Source organism: Canis aureus, chromosome 24, assembly GCF_053574225.1.
Source record: "Canis aureus isolate CA01 chromosome 24, VMU_Caureus_v.1.0, whole genome shotgun sequence".
Taxonomy (NCBI): Eukaryota; Metazoa; Chordata; class Mammalia; order Carnivora; family Canidae; genus Canis; species Canis aureus.
The window spans coordinates 31,374,973-31,402,669 of record NC_135634.1 but is presented as its reverse complement, the minus strand read 5'-3'; the positions used below and the strand labels follow the sequence as shown (position 1 = coordinate 31,402,669).

The 27,697-nt window shown below is 46.2% G+C and overlaps 1 protein-coding gene and 1 pseudogene across 5 annotated transcripts; one reads left to right on the top strand and one right to left on the bottom strand.

Annotated features, from left to right (window-relative positions):
- Positions 1–273: 273 nt before the first annotated feature.
- On the bottom strand, positions 274–21,639 carry STMN4 (stathmin 4). Of its 4 annotated transcripts, XM_077868759.1 has the most exons (8): positions 21,481–21,639; positions 7,411–7,502; positions 6,210–6,305; positions 5,478–5,558; positions 4,832–5,040; positions 3,828–4,019; positions 3,085–3,138; positions 274–886 (listed from the first exon to the last, which is right to left on the bottom strand). In XM_077868759.1, exons 2-7 carry the CDS (start codon positions 7,421–7,423, stop codon positions 3,118–3,120), a joined length of 612 nt encoding a protein of 203 aa, XP_077724885.1. In that variant the 5' UTR covers positions 7,424–7,502; positions 21,481–21,639; the 3' UTR covers positions 274–886; positions 3,085–3,117. The 4 variants fall into 4 exon arrangements, with proteins under 4 accessions (XP_077724885.1, XP_077724884.1, XP_077724887.1 ...); XM_077868758.1 differs by lacking the exon at positions 3,085–3,138 and having other exon boundaries at positions 21,481–21,638; XM_077868761.1 differs by lacking the exon at positions 5,478–5,558 and having other exon boundaries at positions 21,481–21,638.
- A 2,378-nt stretch (positions 21,640–24,017) lies between these two features.
- Positions 24,018–27,440, top strand: LOC144296001 (V-type proton ATPase subunit D pseudogene; annotated as a pseudogene). The gene is made up of 2 exons (XR_013363139.1): positions 24,018–24,149; positions 24,869–27,440. The product of XR_013363139.1 is annotated as a V-type proton ATPase subunit D pseudogene (transcript).
- Positions 27,441–27,697: the final 257 nt, after the last annotated feature.

Genomic DNA, 27,697 nt, shown 5'->3' with positions numbered 1-27,697 from the left:
TCTTTCCTCACCAATTCAGTGAACTCAATCCAGTAATGGACAACCCAAAGGGGGGGTTAAAAAAAAAAAAAAGAAAAGCAAAAGCAAACTTTTCAATTATGCCAAAGGCTGGCATGTTTCACCCACATCACTCAACACCTCTCAGATGTTCTGATGGTCAAACTAATGAACAAAAGGGGTATCTGCCACCTGATGGGTGGAAACCAAATTCAAGGAAATTCTGTCCATCACTCAAAGGACAAATTCAGGAAATAAAGAACAGGAGGCCAGGAGTAAATATTTCATTGGTCATGATGATCAAAAGATGATGGTTAATACACACACACTCAGACCTCATCCCACCTGTTGCAGGGCAGAAGCAACACCTCCAGGCCCCCCACCCTTTCCCTGGGCTCTCCTGCCACACCCTGCAGCCACTGCCCCACCCAGGACTCCACCCTTCACTTGGTGTGGCTACTGCCCCACGTGCAGCTTCCCTCAACACGGTGCCTGGACGTTCACTGTGAAGAAAAGCCAAGTACTTGACCTGAGTCTGCGGTGGGCAGGGTTGCAGTGTCCATGAGTCTTTCTCTATCTCCTTTCCTAAATTCTCTCCTTCTCTCCCCTCTCCCACCCCATCATTGTTCCCCAGAAACAAATAGGATGGCTTCACTGGTCAATTCTTTACATATACAAACACCAAAAGCAGAGGAAACACCCCTGGCCACCCCCCTCCCCCCAAACCCCAGTGCTGGGAGAGCAGCCGACAGCCGACGAGGCTGCCTCAGGAACTGCGGAGCTGCTGGAGCTGTCCGGCTGTTCTGGAAACTTCTTTGGCCTCTGGGCTTTACCTAGAGGCCTCTTCTTTCAGCTCCTTGTTTTTCCGCACCTCCTCCGCGTGCTTGTCCTGAGAAGGAAGGGAGTGAAAAGGGGAGGTCACATGGGCTTCCCTGGGAATAAAAGAAAGCCGAGGGACAAGAGAACCCAAAGTAAAGAATTGTCGTCACAGGAAGTGAAGAGCAAGGTCTGCAAAGATGTCCTGAGAAGGGGCAGAAGGTGGCAGGTGAGACTGGCAGGAGGCAGGTGAGCGAGCCGGCTGGTGTGGCCCCGGGGGAGCTCATGGACTGGGGCCAACCTCCCTTGGGGGGACCCACCTCACAGTGACCGCAGAGCCCACCAGCGTCTCCCTCCTTCACCTGGCCATCCTGGGCTTGCACTGAGTGCATGGCTTGACTTAATGTAAGGAGCAGCTCAGTGTAGCTACACCCAAGGAGCACAATGGAATGGACAGGCCTCATTACAAATGTCCCCTCCCACACACTTGCCACATGACCGCTGCTTTCAAGTGCAACTTTTTCAGTCCCTTGGTGAAAGATGAGGGCTCTTAAAGTATAAATTGAAGAATTTTTGGAAATGTCCCCCAACTCCAAAAAGTGGACTCTCTCACAAGTGGTGTGTGAGAACCCTCTTCATCTAACAATGTCATCAAGCCAAAAGATGGGATCTGACTTCAAAGACCCATCAGCTCTGTGACTTTGACCAATCACTTCACCAATTAGGCCTCAGCTCCCTGGTTTTTAAAGAGAGGGCTATGAACTGGAAGCTCTTTCTACCTCTAAAATTTTGTGATTTTAGTGTTCGCCTCTAGGGCACGTCATGGTCTGCTTTACATCATTGCTCATTGTGATCTGGCTGGGTCTTCTACTGGATGGTAACTTTCCTATAGGCAGGGAGCATGCCTTTTTCTTCTTGGTATTTTCTAATTCCTTCTACAGCACTTTGCACGCAGCAGGTGCTCAATAAATATTGTCTCTGCCAGACCCTGGCAATCATCCAGATAGCATCATTTCCAAATATCAAAAATCAGCCTGGAGTAAGCCCACAGAGGCAGTCCAGGAGCCCAGGATATACTTGAAACTATGAATCCATCCCTGAAAATGCTCTAGAACTTTCCACGGCCCTGGGAAAAGTGTGAGTCGTGGTGTGTCTAGGATAGTGGTTCTAAACCTTGCTATGTATCAGCATGACCTAGGATATTTGTTAAACTGCTAGGTTCTCAGGCACCATCCCTAGAAAGACAGTGTCAGTAGGCCAGTGGGGTCCAAGTGTCTGTAGTTTTAAACTTTATACCAGGTGAATCTAATGTAGATGGTCAGTGACCCAGGCAGGTACTGACACAGAAAGCACTGACTTGGGGCAGGGCAGAAGCCACACACCTGTCTCTTTTTCACCTCCTGCCTTCATCAGTGGCCAAGAGTGGATAGGGGTTATGATCCCAAAGGAGTGATGCTCACTCAGATTTTGACTCTGACATCTTGCTTCTTTGAGTCTTACCCCACCTCCATAGCTATTACTCCAGAGTGGGGACCTTCTCAATCTCTTCCCCTTGGAATCGACCTCCATTCAGCTGAGCTCTCTGGGAAGAACCCTAGATTTCTGGGCTCCCTTTCTTTGGTCTCCAATGGTCCTCTCTCTGACAAAAGGCCAACAGGATGATTGTGGGTTGGTCCCCCTGAAATAAGGGTTGAATGAGTCCCTTGGACTTATATAGCTAGAGAACTATTCCCAGATGCACTAGTTAGCAGCTTTGTGACCCTGGCCAAGTTATTTGACCTTCTCTGACATGGTTTCCCCATCGATCAAATAAGGATAACACTGTTCTGCTTACTTTATCAATTTGCTGTGAGGATAGGAATATGAAGAAGTAAAAGTGTTTTTCCATTTTTGAAATACCATATTGTGACTCTATCCTCAATTATTCCTTTTGGGTTTGGCCTGAGAGCCCATGTCCTATTTTATGGCAATCACAGATATTTTTTTTCCTTCAAGAGTTTGTTCCTAGCCATCCCTCAATAACTGGGGAAGATCGAAATGAGACCCAGATTACTTCCCTCCCATCTGTATACTTGGTGGAGGCCTTACTGCTCTTAGAAGGGTAGAATGTGAGAGCAGAAGGGCTTGCCACATGCCAGCCAGCTGCAGGGCCTATCCACAGATCTTTCTCCACAGATCCCCTGTGAAGAAGCCAATCTTTCTAGTAGCTCTTGTCAAGGGCCTGAGACTCTGGGTGGATGGGCAGGAAGGAGTGGGGACCACGCTGCTCACCATGGGACGAGGCCACCGATCGGGTCCCGAGAGTCACCGCGCAGCAGGCGGCTCCTGGAAATAAAACACAGAGCTGGAGCTCTCCCAGGAGCTGCAGGAGAAACTGGGGCAGCCTTGAGACTCAGGAAATGAGGCCAACGTGTTCTCAGCAGAACGGGCTGTTATTCTGCTGACACGTGGGACCAATCCTAGTCTCTCACGTTTCTCATATGTAGGTGACACCATTTGGTTTATTGACAAAAGGTAGAATATTGGAAAGACCCGTGACTCACTCAGTCCATATCAAGAGGTTTGGAGAGAATCATGTTTCCTGCTCAATGGTCAACTCAGCTTATCATGCCCTTGGCTTAGATCCAAGAGCCCAAGTCATCATCTTTCATTAAATCAAATCTGTCCATTCAAGGATGAAGCCAGGAATGTACAACTGCTTATTTGTCCTTACTCTCTCGCATTAGGCAGGCTTTCTCTAGAAGATAAGAGGTCTAATCTCCCTAAGACAATGAGAAATTTCAGTTGTGTAGCTGCGTGTAATATCCCCCAAGGAATTCCAAAGCTCAGCTCATGTTTCTTGCCTATGACTTCCTAAAACATCACTTGGGACTTTGTAAGGATCCAGCCTAATGGAAATACCCCCTTTTCTACCTGAGATTGTTTGCTACCTGAAATAATATGTAGGTCCTTTATACTTGCCATGAAAGGAAGAGAGTGTTCCGGGAGTCTCCTCTCTCACCAAGATCACTTACCTTCTCTTGCAGCCGTTCCAACATGGCAGCAAGGTGGGCCTCCCGGTTCTCCTTATTGGATTCCATCTTCTGAGCCAGTTTTTCCTTAGCCATCTTGATGAAGTTGTTGTTCTCCTCAATGGCTTTTTGGATCACTTCCCGCTCGTGTTCTCGTTTCTCTGCCAGGTGCTTCAGAAGCTCAGCTTCCTGGTACTAAGGAAGCACAAAGGGAGAAAGAGGCCCTTGGAAGAAAGCTCTACACCCAGAAGACACATCTCCCTGAACCTGGTCTCTGGCCCATTGGCAGGAGGGAAGGACACTTTCTAGATTCTCCCACTATTTCCTCAGTTGTTGTTTTTTTTTTTCTCATTGCCTTTATTCATTCCCTCTTTCCTTCATTTACAAATATTAAGTGACTATACATGTATCAAGCACTATCCTAGCAATTTGGGAAAGAAAAAAGTCTAGTAGAAGTAACACATATATTCATAACTCTAACCCAGCCTAGCATGTGACAAATGCCTTAAGAAGTAGAGAAGAAATGCTATAGAATTCAAGGGAGAAGAAGATTATTTTCTGCTTCAAAGATGAAAAGCTTACATAAAGATAGCATTGGAGTTGGACCATAAGAATCAATAAGAAACTCAGAGGGTATAGAAAGGGGTGGAAATATATTGTACCATGACCTTCTCCTTCTCCCAGTTAAGGAGCCCTTTCCTTATTTGCCAGGTCTTTCCATGAATCTTTAGTGTTTGTCAGTGTCTTCCTCTTGTTAGTGTGCATATTAGGCTACCTCTTGGACATATGTAATATAATGCCTTATCCCTCTAACCAAACTGTACTCTCCTAGAGACTCACTTCCTTGTTTCCCTCAATGGTGTCTCATTATCTACCCTGTAAATGGGAGGTGCTACCTAAATATTTGTAGGTTGGTGGTGACCTGACCCCAACTCAGGGCCACCTCCTATCTTCTCCAACTCCTTCCTGTAATGCTGAGTTGGAAGAAAGAAAGGGAGAGCACTTACCTTCCTTCGTTCCTCAGCTGCTTCTAGTTTCTTCTGGATCTCTTCCAGAGATGGGTCTCGCCGCCTGGGTAAGGAGGCATTGAACTCAGGAACCCCATCAAAGGAGGGTGGCTTCAGGATGACTTCAAAGGACTGGCCCGAGGTACATTTGTTCAGCTCGATGACTTCCATGTCAGAAATTACACACCAGTTCAGGTCCACTGTGTCTGCTGTGTAGAGAGCAGGAAAGGGGCTGCTCACCCCCTGTAGACTAGATTGGCACCCCAAAAGCATGCACACATGCACATATATATGGGAGATCTGGGGTCCCCAAGGCAAATCAATGACCAGTGTTCTGGGTTGGTCCTGAACCTGGCACCTAAGGTCAATGGGCTCCAATGGGGCTAAAGGGTTGGTAGCCACAGCAAGCACTCAAGCTCCAAGAATAGAGGTCCCAGGATTTGTGGTTTCTAATAATGGCTGTAGCAAATGCTTTTGCTTTTGCTTCTGCCACAAGACTCCTCCCATACTGGAGTTCTTGTTTAAATTGTCCTCATTGGTGGCCAACAGTGGTACATTTGCCCACCACCCACCACCCATCCACTCCTTGTCCCACTACCAATCTGATGGCTCAGCCTGTTGCCACCTCTCCCCTGCTCCCTCCTACCCTGCTCTCTTCTTTCTCTCCAGTCAGCACTGTCTTTCCGCTGGCTTTGATCTTTCCTCCTACACTGTCTCCCACACCAGCCTAGACAGAAAAAACAATCTCAGGTAACCCAAGCACTCCCATCTTTCATTTCCAGAACAAACCTGTCCCTTTCTTTTAATCCCTGGAGAATTAAGAGGTGACCTGTTCCCCATCCCTCCCTGAGCAGAACATGGCCATTCAGTGCTCCCTGCCATTGTCCTGGGACACCATCACAAGTCCCTGTCAGCACGGCCACATTTATTGGGTGGCTGCAGGTGGAAGTCTTCTCTCCACCTCTGGCCTCTCAGAGCATTCACAAAGGAGGCCTGTCAACTTGGAATCTAGTGACTTACACTGCATCTTCTCTTCTATTCTAGGTGTTTCCCAAGGGCAGAATCTGTCTGTTTCACCTCTGCATCCTCCAAAGCATCCATTTGTTAAATGAATGAAGAAAAGCTAAGATCAAGAGTGCTCTGCAGAACATCTGTCGCAGACTTTCAACTGCTATCTAGTCTCCCAGCTACAGTCCCACATCAGCCCTCACAAGCTACTTAGGCCCTTGGAAAAAGTTGTGGTGATTTTACTGGCTATGGGAAAGAAAATGTGACATGGGGAGAAGAGTTTAATGAAATTGGACAGGAGTGTGATACTCATGGATATGAGCCCAAGAAACCTCCCCAAGTTACTTTCCCAACAGTGGCCCTCACTTACCTTCATATTTATAGGATGATTTATTCAGGGGATCAGCTAGAAAACAGGAGCAGAACAAAGACACCAGTGGAAGCTCCTTCATCTTCTCTTTGTAGGCTGTAGAAACACCAGTAGGACAACACAGTGACCCCTTCTAGACTCAGAAGTCAGCCTTCATCTCAGTTTGGGTGCCTAGGCAGCCAGAGATGACCAGGCTCCACAGAGGCACCCAAACCACCCAGACCCACCCCTTGGCTGAGGATCCAGCCCCTTTGCTCTGAGCAGGTTGGTTTAGGTTTCCTGTGTGTGATTAGACCCACTTCTGTCCACCTTATTTAGAACCTGAGCCTTCCAGAGCACCTGCATGACCCCCTCCTCCTCAGCACATTGTTTCCCTGACTTAGGTACTTTTTAGTACCGAATACAAAATGCCTTCAGGTAAAGACCACAAGAAGTAATGGTTTTGCCCCAGCCTGGCACCCTGGACCTAGTTCTCTATTTCTTCACACTTGCCAGGATATTTCATTTACTTTGCTCCAAGATGCAGGAAATCCACACTCCATTTTATTCAAATTACTCAGCAGTGTTTCTCTGAAAGGTAAAGAAGCTCACCACCATCGCTCCAGTCTTGGCCCTCACTGAGTGGCAAGGTCAGGAGTGAGTCTTCTCTGACATTCCCAGCACAGTGGTCAAAGGGAGAAGTGCTGGTGTCCATGAGGGCTAGAGGAGGACCCCCCACACACACACCATCTAGCCTCTTTGTGTCAGAGAAGGATTGAAAGCCATGACATCACAGGTTAGAGCTGATATGGTGAAGTCTGGCCCCCACCTTCCCTGGCCCTGGCATGTGCTCCTGCCTGTACCCCCACCACCCTGGGGCCACTGCGCCTTGTTTTAAGCTCCACTATGCTCAGACTCTCTCTGTTCTCAGCTAAACCCAGCGCACTGCTTAGGCAGTCTCCTCCTCATTTCCTTTTACAAATTGAAAACATAATTAAGTGTAAAATAATACATGTGCATTGTAAAACCTTTTTAAAAACACACACAGATGAGTAAAAGGAAGAAACGCTCAATGGTGATCCCGCCCACTATCAAGTGATAACTTCTTTTAACCCTTGGGTGTACTCCCTGTCAGTCTTTTACCCTTCTCGGTGCCTATGTAAGTACACATATAATACCCTACGCTGTGGTGCCTCATCATATAAAGAGTTTATGTACGTACCAGCGAGGGTCATGTTTTCTGGAATGTGAAGGCTGAATCTGGTTGAAAGTCACAGAGTAGGTCTATCCCCAGCTCAGGATGCTGTCACAAATCTGAAAAAGAAAATATTTTACCACTGATAGGCTATTCACATAAGGAAGCTCTTTAAAGAACTAGAGAGTGAATCCCAGGAGGTTACCGGTCTGCTCCCACCTCCAGGAACTCTACACACCCACTCTCCCTTTTCTAAACACAGACCCCCTCCTCAACATCACCACAATCAAGTTCAGTTTCCATGAGATAATTTTTTTAATATTTTATTTATTTGAGAGAGAGAAAGAGAGAGAGAGAGAGAGAGAGAGAATGAGCAGGGGAAGAGCAAAGGGAGGAGCAGAGGGAGAGGGATAAGCAGATTCCTTACTGAGCAAGCAGCCCAGTGCAGGGCTCTAAGATCTTGACCCAAGCCAAAGGCAGATGTCCAACTGACTGAGCCACCCAGGTGCCTCTCCGTGCACTAATGATAGTTTCATAATTGGCTTTCTAGTCTCAAGCCCCCCTGAGCATCAGACATGGATTTCCCAAAACTGTATATGTCAAGAGGTGTTTAGTTTTCTCTCTGTGCAGCAAAGTGGCTGGTGCAAAGCAAAGGTTAGGATCCTAACTCAGAATCACTTGGGAAATTTTCAAAAATAACTGTGTCCTGAATTTCTCCTTATTCCCACCCCATCTCCCTGTCCAGCCTGTTCTATTATGGGATCAGAGGGAACTGGGCAGAGGATGTCAAAATATTACATTCAGATGGCCCCTCACTCACTACCCACCAAGAACCTCTGTCTTAAGCACTCCTTGACCCCATTTAAGATAACCCTGGACTATGAGAGAGACAAACATTATTATAGAATAATATCATCATAATGTGGTCGGTGCAGAGATGGAAATCAGCATGCAGGATTATTGTAGGAGCACAGAGATGGGGCTTCATACTCAACACAAGGCCCTGGGGAGCCATGGAAGGGGCTTCTGGTGTTAGCAGCACCTGAACTGAGTCTTAAATGATGAGTTGGAATTAAGCAGGGAGGTCACTGTGCTAAAGGAGCAGCACAAGCAAGGGTGGGGGTGGTGAAAAAGCTCTGTGTCTATGGTCGATGCTGGACCAGAGAGTATGAAAGAGGAGGGAAAGACGAAACAGTAGATGACAGGGCTCCACTTAAGGCTGCTAGCCAATGGAGTGAGGAGTAGCCTCACTCAAGTTGTCATCGTGGGGACCACGAGCCTTGGCCACTGTGGTGGTTAATTTTTGTGTCAACTTGACTAGGCTAATGCCCACAAAACTGGTGAACATTATTTCTGGATGTGCCTATAATGGTGCCTCGGGGATAGGTTAGCATTTGAGTGGATAAGCTGAGAAAAGATATCCCTCACCAATGTGGGTGGGCCTCACCCAATCTGTTGAAGGCCTTAATAGAACAAAAGATGGAGAAAGGATGAATCCACTCTATCTGTTTGAGATGGACATCCATCTTCTCTTGCCTTAAAACATGAGAGCTCTGGCTCTCTGGCCTTCAAACTTGGGCTGGAATTATGCCACCAGCTTTCCTGAGTCTCCAGCTTGCTGGTGACCGATTGTGGGATTTCTCAGCCTCCGTAACTGCATGAGCCAATCCATCATAATAAATCTCTTTCTATATGCATCCCGTTGGTTCTATTTTTCTAGAGAATGCTGACGAATACAGCCACCCTCAGTGGTCACTGTGCCAGCAGAGGGTGGCGTGAGCCAACAGCTTCACTGCCTGCATCTCACAAAGCAAAAGACTCTGAAACTGATGTAGAGCCCCTTTCCATCCTTAATAAGGTGTTTTCCTTCTGGCGACTGGGGTCTGTACTGGCTGGGGATGGGCAGGGGAACCAATGGGAGCAGGAGGCTCAGCTTTAGGACCGGACCAATGTGGAGTCAAACACAGACTTGATCTCACTAGTAAGCTGTCACTCACATGTCCAATTTGCTTTCTCCATCTTAATTCTGCACCAAGTTACACAAATTAAATGAGAAAAGCATATGTACAGCATCTAGCAAAAAAAGGAGGTATTTAATAAATGTGAGTTTTCTTTCCTGTATCTTTTCCGTCAGAGTAGCCACCAGCCTCCACACACCTGCTTCAGAGTCACTGTCTCTAGTCCTCACCAGCCCTGCAATTAAGTCTATAATCTCCATTTGCAGATAAGAGAACAGAGGCTCAGAGGGTTTATGTGGCTTACTCGGGGGTCATGAGGTTAGAGAGTTAAAAAAGCAGGGATTTGAAGCCAGGTCAACTGGTCTTACACTGCTATGTTCCCTGCAGAGCCTTCATGTTCTTTGGAGCCAGAAGCCCCTGCCAGGCACCACCCTCTTCACTATGCAGCACAATGGGCTTCTTTCCTTAGAGTCAGGCTGATCCTGACAGTACCAGTGGGTCCTTGGACAGGGTCTGGATGTCCCTGGTCACGAGGCTCCATTCCACACTCAGCTCATAACCAGGCTGATTGATAGGGTAACTGGCAGGGTGAGTGAGCCCTTGCCAGGAGAGGGAAGAGCATCAGATTTCACCTAGGTAAAAGAGGGTCCAAGTAAGGGAAGTGAGGCAGAAAAGGACACTCTTGAGAAAGAAGAGGAATCTTCTATAGGAGTAGGTACCTAGAATGAGGGACTGTGCCCCTCAGCCCGAGCTGGGAATGATAATTAAGGCCCTCTGCTCATGGAGCACAGATTACAACTCCTGTCACTGACATTATCCCAGTTAATCTTCCCGTGAGGCTGAGTTGACAAGACAGGCATCATCAGCTTCACTTTCAGATGAAGGATCTGGGGCTCAGAGAGGTTAAGACTCTTAGCTAAAGTCATACAGCTGCTTAGTAGTAGAGTTGGCTCTGACTTTTAAGCTCTTCCCTTGTGGCTAGGGGAGGGACTGGATGCTAGCTGCAGTCCAAGGTCCTGGGGACTCAGGGCATGTCAGTCTGGCCGGAAGATATGGTTTAACTAAACACATCAATAGGCACTTTCTCACTTCTGTGGAAGATATTGTGCTAGGAGTTGTAGGATGGTGAGGAACCAGGTAGAAAACATAGGTCAGAGAGGCCGAGAAGGAAGACCAGGGCAGGGAGCAGGAGACACTCCAAAGATGAGCAGTGGTATGCATAGCCAAGGGATTTGTAACTGAGAACTCTCTTTTCACAGGGCCAGAGTTCACATAATCAAAAATGTGTATTTATAGATTATCTACTATGTGACAAATGCTTTTATTTTAATTTTCTTAATAGCCTTACAATGTAAGGATTGTTGTCTCCATTTTATAGATGTGGAAATTGAGATTGAATATCAGAGAGGGTAAGTGACATTTCCAGGGCCACTCAGGTTAGTGGGTAGAATGGTGTCCCCCACTAAGATATGTCCTCATCCTAACTCCTATGACTTGGATATGTGACTTTATTTGGAAAGAGTTTCTGCAGATTTAATTAAGTTTAGGCCCTCAGGGTCAGATCATTCTGTATTATCTGGGTGGATTAAATATAATGACAAGACTCCTTAAAAGGAACACACAGTGAGCAGAGGCCATTTGACGAGGGAAGCAGAGATTGGATTCATGTAGACACAAGCCGAGGAGCACCTGGAGCCGCTGGCAGCTGGAAGAGGTATGAATGTTTCCTCCCCCAGTCTTTGGGAGAGTGTGAACCCTACTGATACCTTGATCTTGGATTTGTGAACACCAGAACTGTGAGAGAATTAATTTGTATTGTTTTGAGTCACTAAGTGAGTGGTCATTTGTTACAGCAGCTGCAGGAAACTAATACATGCATAAGTGATTGAGCCAAGGTTTAATCTCATGATTCTTCCACCTTATCTCAGCTACTAATGTTTTATATACAATTGATTTGTTCCTTAAGATAATCTGTATGTTTGTACTTATGGGTACACAGAGCCCTTATAAACCCTCAGCCATAGTCACATCATTTCTATTGCATTCAAGACCCAAAAGATGTTTCTACCCATGGGGCATTCTAAGAAAGAATGGAAGGGGACAGGAGGGATGTCATAGATTCTTCTAGAAGGCCAAGCAGTGAAGAGGGGTCCTAAGCCATTGGGTGGTGGCAGCCACAGCAGGGGCTCTGACTTTGTTCCTCATTAACATGGAGGACCAGAGTTGACTGGAGCCAGTCATTCCTGCCTTCCCAGCATCCAGCCTAGCTACATGAGGACTACAGGTTGTCTGGTGGGTTAGACACAGATTGGATGCACACCGCTTGGAAGATTTAGTTATGCTAATCCATGGCCTAGAGACCCTTCAGAATGGCTCTGAGGCCATCTGTTCTCCCATCTGAGAGCACCAATAGCTCAGGCCATTCTCCTGGGCATGTCCAATCAACCCAAAGGCCCACAAACCAGCCTCAGTCTGTAGGCCTTGTCCCTACAAGCTTCTCACAACACTGTGAAATCCATTAAATGACTTGGTGTCTTGGGTTACCTTGGGTTATGTTGTCAGGCCACAGCAAAATACCTACAATGCAGTGGGGCAACCAGGCCTGTCCTGTGACTACCAGAGAAGAGAGTTAAGGGATGTTTTTGCTCAAAGTCACAGAGGATAAAATGCCAGGAATTAAGGGAGGCAAAATGAAAATTAAGAAATAATAGAGGCCAGAGTAGACATGAGTCAGGCCCACCAGGAGGAATTGTATCTAAAACATCACATATCAGAGCACCATGAGTCAAAACTCTGTGCTGAGGCAACCTCTGGCCCTCCCAGAAACTCTTTGCATGGTTTCTGTTATGGCAGAGGCCAGTCCCAGGTTGCACCTGGGAAGACCAGGACTATATCCAGCCATAACAAAGATCAAAGCAGTCGCCAACTCAAAGTAGATGACTTACACTCATTCAGCCAATAGCCACAGAACCAGAGCCAACAACAGTGGCCTCCTGACTCTTGTCTAGTGCTCACTCCTAAGCACTTTTAATGGGTGGCAGACTGCTGGTCAAGAGGCAGGGCCTCCCTGGGCAGCCCAGGCAGTTATCAATCCAGCATATCAGGTGGTGAGAGGACTCAAGATTCAGATGACAAAGGCCAGAGTGTGCTGGGCTTATTTTGCAATTCACATTCTGGTGTGTAGACTGGATTAATTGGGGGAAGAGAGAGGGCCCACTGGGCTGCATGCAGGACTCACTAGGACCAACTAGTAGGATACCAATAGGAAGATAAGGAATCTCTAGACTAGGGAAAGCATTCGTACTTTATATTCTATTCAGTAGGAAGGCACTGCCATCTTTTGACTAAGAGGGAGAGCGGAAATTGTGATTCTAATGATAATAGCAAAAGGAAAACTACCACATCTTGAACACCTGCTTGGTACCAGAAAATTCAAGCCTTATCTCAATTTGTTCTTCGAGGTTATTTGTAAAGAGGAACTTGAAGCTCAGTAAAGTGAGGTTAATGACACAAAATCTACAGGTAGCAAGTGCAGAGCTGAGATATTCATTCTAAAGTCAATCTCCATCGTTAGCTGCTGCTCAGGCAAAAGATTCTTCTGGCAGCATCAGCATGGGAAAAAGATTAGGAGAGGAAGTTTGGAAGCCAGGACTAGGCACAAAGCAATGAGGACCCGCCTAAAACAAGTAACACTCTGGACTCTTTGCATCCCACCAAGTACTGTTATCCTGTTTGCAAACTGACCTATACATTTACTCCGGTTCCAGCATCTAACAGTCTATGTATAGAAAAACAAGTGATCACACATTTTTGTTGATGGATTGAACAATTAACATAATTAGTAGAAATAATTAATTAGCTATAGTCCAACCAGGAAGAGACCCAGGCCATAAAGAGATAAGATGCAGAATGATTATGTTTTGACTGGTGGTAGGACTGGGTGATAGAGGTCTAGAAATTAAGGCTTTTGACTAAAGGGGAGATCTCGTGTGGCACAGTGGGAGGAAAGATTCTAAAGTGAAGAGATCAGAGCCCCCAGTTTTTCCTAGAACATCAGAATGTCGGCAGTGGAGTGACGTGAACTGGTGATCACTAGCCAGAGGTTCTCAACTAGGGCAGCCTCACTCCCAGGAATATACATGGGACTCTTTGATGGTCACTAGACTAAGGGAGTACCAGGCCTTTAGTGGGCAGTGGCTGGGTAAACTAAACACTGTGAACTGCACATAACCATCCTACACAACCAACAACTGCCCCTTCCAAAGTGCCATTATGCTCCTCCCCGGGGACCCAGAGATCCTGAAGTCACACTGAGTTGATGGCTGAGATGGGACCAAGGTCCAAACCTTTGAATTCCAGTACCAGTACCCTTACCCTTACCCTTCATACTGATCCCTTCCCTCCTCCCACACACTAGAACACAGGGGAAAACCCACATGGGGCCACCTGAGCAGCAATGAAAAGATGGGGGTGTAGACGGACTTTTTACATGACAAGAAGTTGTGACCCATGTTCTTAGGCTTTCTGTAATGCAATTGATGACCAGGAACCCATAGAGAAGAGCACCAAGCTCGTTGATGCCACATGATCCTTTACTAGGTGCACACCTGATCTCCTTTACTAGGGCACATCTGACTGCCCACACTACCCAGGTGAGCTCATGTTTTATTTGTCACTGCAAGGAATGCCCAGATAAGGCTTTCAGGATGTGTCAAATCTCATGTGGACTATTTCTGAAGGATAAGAAGCTAATGCAGATCCAAGTGATTTGAATAGAGTGGTCCCTGGCAAGGATGTCCAGAGATGATAGAGAGACTCTGGCGTAGAATCAGGGCATGGACACAGTGAGTTCTGATCCAAGACTTCTAATCACGGGCAGTACAGAGAAGTGGCTCTTTACATTTGTACCAATTGTTAGTCCTGTTGAAGTTATGTATGTGCCTGAAATAAGCTGTACAAGCTACTTAAATGTTGTTGAAATCATATCTCTGCACAGTAACCCTGATTATTTTGTGCTGATCAGAAGACTTTGACTCAGGATGAACACCTACCATTTACTTTGACATGGATGGAACTGGAGGGTGTTATGCTGAGTGAAATAAGTCAGTCGGAGAAAGACAACCATCATATGGGTTCACTCATATGTGAAATATAAGAAATAGTGAAAGGGACCATAAGGGAAGGGGGGAAACTGAGTGGTGAAAAATTAGAAAGGAAGATCAAGCTATGAGAGACTCCTAATTCTGGGAAACAAACAAAGGTTTGCAGAAGGGGAGGTTGGTGGGGGGATGGGGTAACTGGGTGATGGGTATTAAGGAGGGCACATGACGGGATGAGGACTGGGTGTTATACTATATGCTGGCAAAGAGAATTTATTTTTTATTTATTTATTTATTTATTTTTGCAAATAAAATTTAAATAAAATATTTAAATAAAATTAGATTAAATTAAAATGAAGACATTGACTGAAAGCCATACATCTTATTTGGGTTAAAAAAAAAGAGATAAATTATTTTTTCATGAAGGTGGTTCATCCTTTCCAAAATATTTATTGAATATATAATTCTGTGCCAAGCCCTCAGCTGGGTTCTAAAATAACCGCAGGGGTTTTTGGTGATGAAAATGTGAAATAGGTCCCCAGGGTGAGAATTTGGAGCCTCTGAAAGTTTTGCAGATGCCCTATGGGTCTCTGGCAATTCTCCAGCAGTAAGATGGACCATGTTATAAAGGGAGAAGGAGTAGATATTAGAGCACAGGCCAAACCTGGACCAGTGAGACCCACAGAGGGCAAAGGGGCAAAGCACAAGAGTGTGTGATTAGCTGACTTTGTGGAACTGGCATTTGTCTGATCACCACCCCACTTAGGTTGCTTCTAAACGCTTCAAGAAGAGATGGTGGGAACCGTGGTCAGAAGCAACTTCCAGGTATCTAATGGGCTAAGAAATGCAGCTCCTGTTGTGTTTCTAGGAAATAAAGAAGAGTCACCTGTTGGCAAGCACAGAGCTCTGGAGGCCTAGGTCTAAGGAGCACCTCCTAGTTGTAACAGCTACATTGGGAGGCCAGTCAAAAAAGGAAAATTAAGTCAAGTCTAGAAAAATGGCAGTCCCAAATAATCTACAGTGATGGCACTTTCTGGCATGCTTTGGTTTTCCATTCAATATGTACAAAAGAATTGACATATTAGAAGCAAAATTCCAGGGCACAGACTTCCATTCAGGGTCACTGGATGGAGTGCAAGACATTGTGACCCAGTACGTTGAGAGATCCTGGACTCAGAGTACTTGGAAGCATCAGCATGTAGAACAAACTCTTGTAATCTGAGTCCTAATCACACCAATAGCAATATTTTGGAGTGCTTTATAGTTTACCAGGCGCTTTCAAGTGCATGTATGTGCACATACACCCTTTATATGTAATGTTTTCATTACAGACATATTGATATTCTATTTTGGAACACCTATGTGACAGAGAAAAGAAAGGAAATCCCTGTCATCTTGTTACTTTTTGCAGTTGGCATTTCCTTCTATTTTTTTTTCTTCCTAATGTCTATTATTTCTACCTAGTTGTAAATTGGAAATATATATATTTTATCATTACATTCTCTCCAAATCCTATAAAATAGGTACTATTATACCCATTCTCCTGATGATCAATTCAGGTAAGTGACTTGATTTGCTCAAAGTCATACAAGCAGAAAATGATAAAGATGGGACTTGAGCTAACATCTTCAAAGTTCCATCTTACATGTCCAAGGCCAAGTGTAAATATAAGTTGAATGGATGATTGCCTTCATGTGTATGAAGTGCGCACAAAGCCTTGCTCACCCCACACCTACCTCCAACCATGAGACAAGCAATAGATTTGTAGACATTGCCGGGGTCAAGCTCTCTGCCCATAGGTGGGAGGAGCTGTGATGATCTCTGGCATCTCCATTTCCTACCCTTTTCAGATGAAGAGACAAAGGGCCCAAAAGAGTCAGAGCCTTTCCTAAGTTTAAGTAGGAGGAGCAAAGCCAGGTTTCCAACCCACATTTAACTATGATCAAGGGAGATTCTCATCTTTCACAATATTATTCTTGTTTTCTTTATTCTTTCATTCTTCCCCAGTGCTTTGCAAGTTTTACATCTTATTTTTAATCTTCAAGTTAAAATCATTTATATTTATGTCTTATTACATTAAGAAGAAAACAACACCTAATGGTTTTCTTTGTGAAAGATGAGAGCTTTGTGCATAATTTTATTTCCTTGCACTACAAACCTTCTGATTTTGTCATAGTGATCTACGTTTTCAGTTCTGGATTATTATTATTGATTTCGTTCTTCAATTATTCATTCAACAAATATTTATTGAGAATCTACTATACATACTACTCAAGTTGCTAGGAAGTAATACAATGATAAATGTAATAGACATATTCCTTAGCTTTATGATATTTGACATTTGCATTCAGCTTTAAAATATGTTGATCATCATAATTAGACAAAGACTCGGGGTGCCTGGGTGGCTCAATCCGTTAAGCATCTGACTCTTGATTTCAACTCAGGTCATCTCAGGGTTGTGAGATCAAGACTGGTGTTGGGCTCTGCACTGGGCATGGAGGCTACTGAAGATTCTTCCTCTCCCTCTCCCTCTACCCCTGCCCCCCAACAAAAAAATTACTCTAATTTGTCTAATTAGGGATCCCTGGGTGGCTCAGTGATTTAGCTCCTGCCTTCAGCCCAGGGCATGATCCTGGAGTCCCCGGATCGAGTCCAGCATCAGGCTCCCTGCATGGAGCCTGCTTCTCCCTCCGCCTGTGTCTTTGCCTCTCTCTCTCTGTGTCTCTCATGAAAAAATAAAATCTTAAAATATAATAATAATAATTTGTCTAATTACCAAAAAATAATTAGACAAAGATACTAAATTCTAGTATTTTCTTTCTTTGTAACCACTATCAATACCATATATCTTTTGTCCCTGAGTTCTTTAGTTTGACAAAAACTTTTGGTCAGCTAGACTTCTTGGGGTAATATATTTTTTAAGAAGGATTCATGGGATCCTTACATATTTGTTTGGTGACAGATGCAGAAGACAGACAAAGCCATCCCAGGATCAATAATAGTCAAGTAAGTTATGTTAGTGCAGGCAGCTAACAGAATCTATCCTCCTATTCCCTCGTTGTCTGTTTCAACCTTGCCTTCTACCTGGCTCTCATTTCTGGGCACTGACATCCAAATGATCCACTGGAACTCTTTCACCCTACAGTCTGCACTCCGCTCCTTTCTCTAGATTCACATTCCCGGGTTTGTTCTCTGAACTCCTGAGTTGCTTACACCCTTCCATAAATGAGGCCCATCACTTCCAATCTGATCTGTCCTCTTACCTCCTACCATCTACCTCTGACAGGACTGTAAGGGAATGGACACACAGCGACAATCAGTTTTAGTAGAAAAGACCAGTGATTGCAGGGGACGGGAAGCATAGATGTGTACGGGGAAGCAGGAGTCGTGTACCTCTATCTGTGTATTTTCCTATCTTCCTAGTGGAACTAAAGATGTAAAGACCTGGAAACGCTTTTTAAAATATCAGGAGAGATTTTTTTTTTTTTTTTGTCCATACTGTTCCTCAAAGAAAAACAGAAAAAGCAACCTTTTTCCAGACTATCACATCTCTAAATATAGCAAATTCTAACTTAATTAGCAAATTAAATTATACATGAATAATGTTTATTGGCCAAGCCAAAAAAAAAAAAAAAAAGGAGGGCAGTGTAGAGTTTGGTTCTCTACAGAGCATTTATAAAAATTACATTCTGAATATTTTATAATTTCCCCCCAAATTTCTACCTCACTCCCCAAATAAATGTCTCATTTCTACCTGTCTATGATTTCAAAATCACTGGAATTCTGTGTCTCCAAATGATAGTTTCTGGGTAATTGAGAAATAATATAAAGTTATCAAATGGGGGACACCTGAGTGGTTCAGTGGTTAAGCATCTGCCTTCCACTCAGATCATGAGTCCAGGGTCCTGGGATCGAGCCCCACAACAGGTTCCCTGCTCAGTGGGAGTCAGCTTCTCCCTCTGCCTCTGCCTAATGCTCCCCCTGCTTATGCTCTCTCTCTTTCTCTCTCTCTGTGTACATAAATAAATAAATAAATATTTTTTTAAAAAGATATGTAAGGCATCTGGAGAAAGGCTTTTAAGAGTTCAGTAAAATTAAGCATTTCCCCCTTCTTTCTATATGGTTGGTTTAATTGAAACACTCTGTCCTCTCTTTCCTCCTCTCTTACCTGCCTTCTTTCCTGTCACACCTCACTCTCTGGATCTCAGTTTATCAATCTTTATTGCTCCACTTTAAATCTTATCAGTCAGCATACTCACATCCCAGAGGGCAAATGTGGCTTAAATGGCCTAGTAGGGAGAGGCAAGGCAGCCAACCTTGTTCGGCCCTGGGATTTCTTTTATTGAGCCAAAATGAAATCTAAATATTAAGCAAAAAAATGCAAGACACGCCTACCACCACACCAGCCAATAGAATTTCCATCAAAGCCTCTGCTCAGGAAGGACAATATTAGACCAGGCTTCTCAATTTTTGGTAGGTGCTTTAGAACGCAGTATCTCCCTAAAGAGACACAGTTTTCCATTTAACACAGCAAGTGGACTATGGACATTTATATATGGAACATGGTCATAGGGACCTGTTCGAACAAGACATATCTCCTTGCAGGAATTTTCGCAATGATATGGGTAAATCTTGAGGATATGATGCTAAGTGAAAGAAGCCAGTCATAAAAAGACAAATGCTACATGATTCTATTTATATAAGGTATGTAGAGCAGTCAAATTCATAGACACAGAAAGTAGAATGGGAGTTGCCAGGGGCTAGGGGGAGAGAGGAATAGAGTTAGTGTTCAACAGGGAGAGTTTCAGTTTGGAGAGATAAAAAAAAGTCATGAAGATGGATGGTGGTGATGGTTGCACATCAGTGTGAATGTAGTTAATACCACCGAACTGTACACTTTAAAATGGCTAAAATGGTAAATTTGGTGTTATGTGTATTTTACCACAATTAAAAATTTTAAATTTTTAAAAAGAAGTTCATAGTCTAGTAAGAGTCATCCATAGGCTTACAGTCGTAGAAAAGGTCATAAGGGTCACTCAGCCAATGTTTTTTTCTTACTGGGACTGACAGTAAAGAACTGCCTTTTATATCATGATCCAGTATGTACATGTCATAATACTGGCACACTCACACGCATCTAGTCACTGATCCACCTACATACACACACATAAATGCACATGTAACCAAAATACAAATATATAAATATATGTGTATTTATTTATAAATATAATAACATTTCTAAAATATGTTTAAAAATATAAACAATTTATATTTATAAATATTTACATAACTGAAAATACATAACTAAAAAAAAGTATAGGAAACACTCTACTAAATAAGATGTGTTTTGACTTTTTCCTACTCTATCCCATTTTATTTGAAAACAAAATAGCAATTAACTACCCATGAATTTGATTTCACAATCCACTAGTGGATCTCAATCTGCAGCTTGAAAAACACTAATCTAGACCCAGTCTCCAAAACAATGCAGAAATCTGTATAGCCACCCTGCTTGGTGGTCATCCAACTTCTGCTTGCACGCCTTCAGTGATGGGGAGCTCACTCCCTACAATGTTCTGTGGTGGATCCATCTAGCAATTAAAGATCCTTGTCTACTCCAAACCTGTTCCAGGGGTGGCCTGAGAGGAGCTGGGGGTCCGAAAAGGGCTGGGACCTGCTGACAGGTGCTTTGGTGCTGGTGGTTAAGTGGGTTTCAAGGAAGGTGAATAGCACAGTTCCTATTAGCAAGGTAGCATCTTAGGGTGGCTGAGGAGAGGGTGCTGGCTGGCCCCAGAGGACAGGGTAGGGTCTCTGGAGGCTCTAGCTTTGTTCGGTGGAGCTGCAAAACAGACCTTGCCCCTGTGCCTCCTCACCTCTCACTCCAGCACTATCATTATCTCCTCATCTGATGGATGATCTCATTCCCCCTGGCACCCTGACTCTGCCTGTGGGAGAGGTTTCCTCCCCCTGGAGGGGGGCTCAGCCTCAGTAGAGACAGATTCTCCCACGTTCCCTCTCAACCTACCAACCACCCTGCAGGACTCCAGCGGACCACCGCTGGCCATCCCTTCCCTGGGTGTCTCTCGGTCTTGAGATACAGGGGTACCCCTGCCCAGGCTGTCCGGACCTGGGCTGCCTCAACATTCCTGAGCCCCCCAAAGGGTTCAGGGGACCTGCCTTTTTTTCAGGACAATAGGACTCCTCCACACCTGACTGTGTCTTCCTGGGAGGAATGAGACAAAGACAGCATCGCCACGTGGGGACGGAGCTGGCCACTGGACAGTAAATCCCTGGTCCCCTGGATGAGAAGAGGGCAATGCCTAAACTCCTGGGGAGAGCGGTGGGCTGAGCACGGAGGGGCCACCAGCGGGGACCAGGGCGTGGCAGTGGTGGGTCCCCCGCAGTTCGAAGCCCCGCCAGCCTGCCAGCCCTGCCCAGGTAGGAACAGGTTGACCTCAGGGTGGGGCGGGGCGAGGGGAAGGTGGTGATCTCATTGTATCCTTAGAACCGGGGGCCCAAAGTAACCCAGTGCAGACAGAGGAAAAAGAAAAGGATGATACCCATGGGGAAGCGAGCCAAGAAAAACTGTGGCTGAGAAAGGGAATGTAAAACCCAGAGCAGCTGCTAGCTTGAAATTGGTCTGGGGGGCAGCGGCAGTTGGGGGGGCGCGGGGGGGGGGAGCCAGACTCTGCACAAAACCATTCTCCCTGAGTAACAGAACATTTTTATGCAGAAAGAACTCAGCATGGACATCCGACCCCGAAAGAAACCCTGGCAATTCCTGCCCGCCCTCTCTCTCCCAGAGATCTGGAATAGGACTGCCCGCAGCGCACCCCCCTGCCCTTTGGGGTAGCCCCATTCTTTTCACATCACCCCCATTTCCCCCCAGAATTTGGCAAAGTTTGATTGATTGAGTGAAACCAAAAGGCGACGCAAATGGTGCCAGACCCCTTGCTTCTCCTCTCTGTCGCTGCTAATATATATATATTTTTCCTTTTGCCCGAAAAGCCTCAGATCATTTGCATTCCATCGCCACTTACCTGCAGTCCCGTTTGAGCGTGCTGCTCCCTTCCTCACTCCCTCAATTAGTGGTACCCCGGGCTTCTCTCCCCATCAGCACGGCCGCTCGCTCTCCATGACATCACCTCCGAGGCCCGTGATTGGCCGACAGTGGGTTGCTTGGCAATTGGACAGTCTCCTCCGGCGGAGCAGGGATTGCCTGAGTGAGTAACTCTTCGCAGGCCGGGGAGTGGGAGATGATGTCAGACAATCAGCCTGCTTTCCATGCTGCCTGCCGAGCTGGGGGCCAGAGGGTGAGGGTGGGGATCCAGAAAGAAGGCGGGAGTGGTGCAGGAAGGTGGGGGTGAAGGCGCAGCTTGCCAGCTCAGCTGTCCAGCCAGGGAGAGCACCTTGAGAGGCGCGGGGATGGGGGGTGGGGGTGGGGGGGGGGAAGGATTTCCAGAATCTTGAGCTCTTTCAGATCTGGGGGTGGGAAAATATGGAATCCAGAGGAGAGATCAGAAAGAACAGATGAACCCTAAAAATAGCCTCTGGAGGGCTTGGTGCCTGTTTCCAGCTCTGTCAGAAGGGCTGGTGGGTTTGAGCAGTGACTCAGAAGGCAAGAAGGGGCTGCAGACACCCCAGGCCTTGGAGCTTGTGAGGGCGTGGCGTGCAGGTCCCAGGAGAGCACGGTGTCCCTCCACCTGGCTGTGATGTTGGCCACGCCTCTTCTGTGGCCACTGGACCAGCGCTGGGTCCTGGGGGGGGGGGCACTCCACCACACCCTGGGCCTTCCAGAGGGAAGAAGGCCATGACCCAAGCTGAGGAACACCACTACCCTGGTGACTCCTAAAACACCTGGGACCCTGAGGGGAGGGGATGGGTCATCCCTGTTGGCTTCCCTAGCTCCCTCAGGAAATAGAGGCAGGGAGCCCCTGATGTCACCTTCTTGGCCTGTCGGTCAGCCAGAAGTGGCAGGGCCAGGCAGCCTGTCAATTAAGACCCCCTTCTCTAGAATGCCTCACCCATCAAAGCCTCACTGAGCACTGAGCATGTTCTCCGTCTCCTCATTCCCATGGCAGTGCTCCACCACCCCACCTCACCTCACATTTGGGGGGGTTGGATTTCTTTTATTATGGTAACATACACATAACAGAAAACTTAGCACTTTAACCATCTCTCTGTATGACCTTCGATGGCATTAAGCACATCCACGATGATGCTGTGCAGCCCTCGGGGCCATCCATCTCCACAACCCTTTCATCTTCCCACATTGAAACTCTGTCCCCGTTAAACACTAACTCCCCTCTCTCCCTCCCACATGGCTCCTGGTGACCTCTAATCTATTTTCTATCCCAATGAATTTGCTTATCCTAGCATATTCATTACCTCATGTATTACCTCATGTAACTGGGATCATACAGTATTTGTCCTTTTGTTTCTGGCTTATTTCACTTAGCATCATGTCCTCAAGGCTCATCCATTGTAGCAGGTGTCAGGATGTCCTCCCCTCGCCCGTTTTTATGGAGTTGATGTTCCAACAGTCAATTCACTGACCAGCACCCTCCCTGCTGCTGATCGAGAACAGGCAAAAGTTGCCTTCATTCAGCCCATGCTTTTAAATCGTTTTTGAATCCAAGTGCACCAAAGAGCATTTGCACATCCCAGGTTTTTTTTTTTTTTTAAGATTTTATTTATTTATTCATGAAACACAAAGAGAGGAAGAGACATAGGCAGAGGGAGAAGCAAGCTCCCTGTGGGGAGCCGGATGTGGGGCTCCATCCCGGGACCCAGGAACCACACCCTGAGCCGAAGGCAGGCACTCAACAACTGAGCCATCCAGGCATCCCTGCACATCACAATTTGTGCATGTAGAAGCCATGCTGTGTACCCCCTCTGCAGGCGCGTTGGGGAGGAAGGAAGTAGGTTCTCAGGCCCTGGTAGGGACCTCACAGCTGGGACCCAGTGGTTGGTATCTCACTGCCCAATGCCCTATGCTGTTCTCCAGGGGCCCCATGTGGACTTACACCTCCAAACCCCCACTTCTCATCCGAATAGGAAAGCACCCATGAGGCTGCCCCACTCTGGCCAACCACACAGGGTGGGAGGCAGGGGTGGATGACCAGAATAACGAATGACCCCTGACAGCCTTTGGAGTTCACAGAGCTCGTTCCCACTGGTCCTGCAGTGTAACCTCAGCAGCGCTGCAAAGGAGTGAGAAGAAAACCCTTCTTCTGTAGGAACAACATGCTTATCATGCATGCCACGTGCCATGAACCCAGACCCTCAGGTCCCACGCTGGCCCATTTCAAAGGGAATCAGGAGTGCCTATGGCTATCTAAATGGTTGCCTGAATGTGCAGAGATAATAGAGGCCACATGCATGCCCAGGCTGGTATCAGGAATCCAAGCAAACCCGAACCATGTGGCTGCCTTTGCAGTCAAGGTTGCCTCTAGAGCTCCCCTCCCCCATCTTTTTCCTCCTCCCTCCCAGAGCTGAGAAGTCTGGAACTCCACAATCTGCTGCTCTGGAAAGGGGGGGTGGGGGGGAGGAGACAGTGAGTTGCCATGGTGATGGCAACCAATGAGAGATTCTCTGCTACGAGGGGAGGGGAGCACTCTGTCTGAGTCCCCTTTACTGACTAATAGGAGAGGGGGCTGGGACCAGCAGCATGAGGACAGGACATCACAACCTGAGGGCAGAGACCAAGGTGGGGGTAAAGGGAAATGCAGGAAACTGTCTTATTTCTAGAGTTATTTATCTACTATTTGAGTACTACGCTGTGGTGGACTAGATATATGTGTTTGTGTGGGTGGGCGTGGGTGTGTGATCAGTAAACCTCACTAAATCCCTGTGAGAAAGGGATTCGCCACCCCATTTATACAAGAAACAGAGTCAGAAAGTCAAGGTAACTTGCACACAGACTCCCATAAATCAGTGTGGCCTAGATTTGAATTGTTGGGACTTAATATTGGGAAGAGGGGGCTCCACCCTCCCAGCCTTACCATATGGGAGAGTCTCAGAACTTCCCCAAGATGGCATAAGGCAATCCAATGATGGAACAGAGAAAGAAATACAGTCCCAGTGCCCAGCATGGAGTCCAAAGGATAAAGAGTGAGGAGAGAAGTCCTCTCACAAGGTCAAAGCCAGCAGGTCAAGAGGGTCGGGTCACCATCAGGGAACAGATGGAGGGGAAGGAGGTGGGTGGTGTGTTGCTTACTCCTCAAAGTCCAAAGCTGCCGTGAGCTCCACAGAGGAAGGTGGGTGAGCAGAGGCCAAGCCCGGGCCTGCTGCACCGGCTGTGGGGGAGCCAGCTGCCTATGATCGGTCCATTGAAATGCAGCAGCTGGACATTTGTCCAAGGGATGTGGGGCCTGGAAGGAGCAGATCTATTGAGGAGGTTGCTCTGCTGATTGCCATTTTCCACAGCTCAGAGGACACTGTGGCAATGACACTCGGAGGATCGCATGAGGCCATTCGCTGGACCCACGTGCTGCTGGGCTACACTGCGGAACTCCATTCACTTAGTTCTTCCAAGGGTGGAAGCATGACTAAGGTGTGGGAACGGGGGCTCTGCTTCTTCCTATTGATGTTGAAGTGTAGAAAGGAGTAGCATCGTAGAGGATGGATTATCCAGAAGCCAGGCATGCAAGGGTGGTCCCTGTTCAACGACTTGACTCACCGATAAATCACACGTATGGCCCCTGGGACCCAGAGGACAGTGCCCAGGCCCCAGAAGAGCCCCACCTGTCACAGAGGTAGTTCTATTATAAGGGCCAGCTGCACAGTCACCTTGGGGACCCTCAACAAAGCTCTAGTCATTTCCCAAACTTCAGGAAATACAGTCTTCATCTTGCACAAGAGTTCAGAATATCTGATCACTGCATGTGTAGCCTGCTACACTCATAGCAACGCGATTTTTGAAAACTGTATATTGTAAATGAGCTTTTATTTTCTGTCTTTATTTTAGGGAGAGACTAACGTTAGGGAGCTTTCTTTTATAAAATTTATTGAAGTGAACACTTCCAGCTATTTACTTAAAACAGAAACATGTACTATATAATTTTTAAAACATTTTAAAAATGTGAGCAATGAGGCTCTTATGCTTCGTGCACTCTCGTGATGTCAATGGCTTAGATCTTTTTTTCACCCAACCAAAACACAAAACTTAGGCAATTCAAATTTCGGCAGTGCTGGACTGACGAAGCTGTTTATTTATTAGATTCGTCAACTAAATTGTAACCGTGGTTAACACTTAGAACAACAACATATGATGTTTATAACAACAACATCTATCAATGAGGACTCCAACCTGTAAGTCACTTAGAACAGTGCCTGGTGCAAAGTATGTGCTCAATAAATATTAGCTATTACTGTGGTTGAATTCCAAAGTAGGCAACTCATGAGTTTGCAAGCAACCGAAGCCTGTTTCAAACTTAACCAAACATGAGTATTTATCAAAACTGAACAGGCAATACACACACACACAAACACACCGCAGAGAATAGGCAGGACAAGCATCCTGCCCCCAGAGGAAGGCGCTGTGGTAGGGACTATTGCAGGGGACCCAAGCCAAATAGTCACCTTCAGGATGTGGGCAAAGATCCATGTGAGACAGCTCCCTCGTAGTGGCACAGTCCATCACCAAGGCTCAATTAAAGGGAGCAAGACAGTTCAAAACCTCCCAAAGAAACAATGTGATGCCTTAACTCCCTGGTTTCACCAGGCCCTTAAGGAGATAACAGAGATGAAAATGTGAAGAGAGAAGCTGCTCTTACTTGCCAAGGTCACGTTCACAGTTGGAGGGGACTTGGGCACCACAGTTATCCACAATGTTAAGTGAAGCTTCCAGCAAGGAGGATGCTGCAGGTGATCCTTTGCCAGTATTTGAACATCACCGTCAAGGAAGTGACAGTGACAAACTGACTGGCTTAGCCAGAGGTGGGGACAATGCCTCTGAATTAAAGAGGAATAATGTCACAGCAGTGGGAGTAGCTTTGCTGCAGACTCCTTTTGTGACTGGAGATGAAGCTGTTAATGGGAGTGTAAATGCCACTGAACATGTCATCATTCCCCGGATTGGATGTGCCCTTGCTTGTATCATCACAGAGTTCAATGTGAGAGAGCGAAACTTCTATAGGTTAAAGAAAATACAGAAGAAGAAAAAGATTCTCCAGGAAAAATCTGAGCAGGACGTGGCACAGCAGAAGGTAGCTGGAGAGGGGATGGAGCCCACTAATCTGCTGGCTGGAGAGAAGCGCAAAAATCTGTTCAGATAGTCTTTCCTGCTTTGTCTCATTCAGAAGCCCTTGCGTGGAGCATCTTAAGTCGGAGTCTAAGTTTGGTATGGGTGGCTCTTTATTGTTTGGTCTAGGAATTTCGCAGGTTGTAAAAATGTCCCCAGTGTCCATTTATGGGATTACCTTTGCACAACCATAATTCCACAATTTATCACAAAAGAGATTTGTAGAACCAACCGACCTGCCCAAGAACCTGTAGAATTTATTCTGTGCGAGTATTGCCCCAGTCCGTGTACTTCTGTGTTACAAATGATCTGCTTTCCAGGCACATTGAGGAGATTCCCCTTGAGAAACAGCAGTGGCCTCAGGGTGACACATGTTGGCCAACTATGGCTCACACACCCTGGCACCATTGTCTGAGACTATTGTCTGAGACCTTGTGTGACTGTGGCAGTGGCATCTCTCTCTGAAAGCCTGGGGGGGCATAGTCAGTTAAGCCTCGACTCTTGGTTTTGGCTCAGGTCACGATCTCAGGGTTGTGGGATCCAGTGCCACCACTCAGTAAGTCCACTTCAAGCATGGACTTGGGTGGCTCCTATGTCATCAGCAGGAAGGGCTCCCAGCTCAGCGGGGAGTCTGTTTGAGATGCTTTCCCTCCCCATCTGCCCCTTCCACCACTTGGGTGTACGTTCTCTCTCTCTTTCTCTCTCTTGCTTTCGCTCTCGCTGTCTCTCTAAAAATGAATAAATAAATATTTTTTAAATGAGTTCTTCCTCTTTTTTTTTTTACTTGTTGCTAAGAATAACAGTCACGTGCTTATGCTCAGATCTGCACATGGGATTGTCATCCAAAAAGATCTTTCTCTGCAGACATGAAGAAGTGGATAGCCTTCCTTCCCACCCACACCCTCACACCCCTCTTCATATATCAGTGTTTTACAGATAAGCTTAATGAGATGATTGTTGGAATTTGGGAGTAGTAATAAATACAGGATTGCCAAGGGAAAAAAAAAAAGAAA

What these genes read in the sequence shown, in the direction of transcription:
- STMN4 (XM_077868758.1), bottom strand. An exon ending in ATCATCCTATAAATATGAAG is followed by an intron (nt 5,559 to 6,209) that starts GTAAGTGAGGGC and finishes TTTTCTGTCTAG; the next exon opens with GCTGGTGTGGGAGACAGTGT. An exon ending in TGGAACGGCTGCAAGAGAAG is followed by an intron (nt 887 to 3,827) that starts GTAAGTGATCTT and finishes CTTCCTTCTCAG; the next exon opens with GACAAGCACGCGGAGGAGGT.